We start from the raw sequence: 1,844 nt of genomic DNA, 5'->3' as shown, positions 1-1,844 counted from the left end.
GAAGAAAGCAACGAATTTCCCTGCGAACAGCTGCTAAGAAGACACACCTAGAGAGGCCGATTCTGTGGGAGACGTTCATGGATCGCTTCAATAGGATGTATTTTCCTCAGTCGGCCCGAGATGAGCTCCTTCGTAGATTTGTCGAGCTCAAGCAAGGGGGTCGATCAGTCGACGAGTACGAGGCCGAGTTTTCTTCTTTGAGCTGATATGCTCCCCACTTGGTTACAGACCCTACGATTAGGAGGCATCAGTTTCAAAAGGGTCTGGACAAGTACATTAGGATGGCTCTAGCAGGTAGAGCTTTGGCAACCCATGATGCGGTGCTGGATGCAGCACGGGAGATTGAAAGCGTGCATAAGGAGCCTGAAGACTCACACGTGATTCAGAGCAGGACACCAGCAGCCACCTCCGAGGCAGCAGCAGCAGGGCCCGCAGAGACAGCAGCACTCTCAGCGTCAGCCATTCCCTCAGAGTCACCCTTATCAGCGCCCTGGAGTGCAGACTCGTGGCCAGCCTTCGGTGAAGTGTTCCTATTATGATTTTGCTGGACATACCTATCAGCAGTGCCGCAAGCGTCCCCGTTTATTCTATACTTGTGGGTTCTCGGGTCATATCAGTCAGGACTGTCCTCAGCAGCAGCAGGCTCGTTTGCCCCCACCCCCAGTTCGGGCAGCCCTCCCAGCACTACCTCGACCAGCCCTGGCAGCACCGCCTCAGCCCAGATCCTATCCTCAAGCAGGGCCACTTCCTCAGCAGTAGCAGGCTTATCAGAAAGCGCAGAGCCAGCAACCACAGCGACAGATGTTCATGATGTCAGTCGTAGAAGCTGAGGCGAACGACCAAGTTATCACTGGTAAGAATGGTTTACTCTAAGTTTTATTTGCGTATGAACTTATTTAATTAGCATTACTAGATAATATCATGGTAGAATTGTTTATGAATACTAAGTTAGTTGCATTTACATCCTCCTAAATAGGCAAGGTTCTTGTTACTTCCGTACCTGCTTTATCGCTCTTTGTTTCTGGAGCCTCCCATTGTTTCTTGTCTCGTCGATTTGCGAGTGTCCATTCTCTTCCTATAACTCCTTTGACTACGAGCTAGAATATCAACACTGGCAATGGTGTCTTAGTAGCATCCAGTGGTTATGAATCGTGCCCTGTGGTTATCTGTGGGAGGGAACTCTTTGCAGACTTTCTGGTGATTAATTTGCCGAGTTTTGATGTAGTATTTAGGATGGATTGGTTAGGGTCATTCTTTGCCACCATTAATTGTCGCCGTCGGAGCGTAGTATTCGAGATACCGGATCACCCGAGATTTGAGTTCACTAGTGGTAGCATATCAGCCAGACCTGTGGAGTTCAGAGCTAGACCGAAGAAGTCGACGTTAGCTGCAATGCAAGTGGAATCTGAGAAGCCAGTTGTAGTTCGGGAATTTGAAGATATATTTCCCGACGACATTTACGGATTGCCACCGGATTGAGCGATTGAGTTTTTCATAGAATTGAAGCCTGGAACTGCTCCGATCTCCAAGACTCCTTATCGTATGCCTCCAGCTGAGTTGGCCGAGCTTCAGACTCAGTTGGATGATCCTTTGCAGAGAGGCTTGATACGACCTAGTGTATTGGCCTGGGGAGCACCTGTATTGCTCGTGGGAAAGAAGGATGGATCCAAACGGATGTGCATCGACTACCGAGAGTTGAATGCGGTGACAGTGAAGAATAAGTATCCACTTCCCCGTATCGATGATATCTTCGATCAATTAGGAGGATCGAGAGTATTTTCTAAGATGGATTTGCGGAGCGGATATCACCAGGTGAAGGTTAAGGATTTTGATGTCCCCAAGAC

General features: G+C 48.9%; 1 protein-coding gene across 1 annotated transcript; it reads left to right on the top strand.

Annotated features, from left to right (window-relative positions):
• On the top strand, positions 282–1,479 carry LOC109831359. Its single transcript, XM_020398692.1, has 2 exons — positions 282–524; positions 1,102–1,479. Exons 1-2 carry the CDS (start codon positions 282–284, stop codon positions 1,477–1,479), a joined length of 621 nt encoding a protein of 206 aa, XP_020254281.1.

This window comes from Asparagus officinalis, chromosome 1, assembly GCF_001876935.1.
Source record: "Asparagus officinalis chromosome 1, Aspof.V1, whole genome shotgun sequence".
Classification (NCBI taxonomy): Eukaryota; Viridiplantae; Streptophyta; class Magnoliopsida; order Asparagales; family Asparagaceae; genus Asparagus; species Asparagus officinalis.
This window is presented reverse-complemented; position numbering and strand designations above follow the sequence as displayed.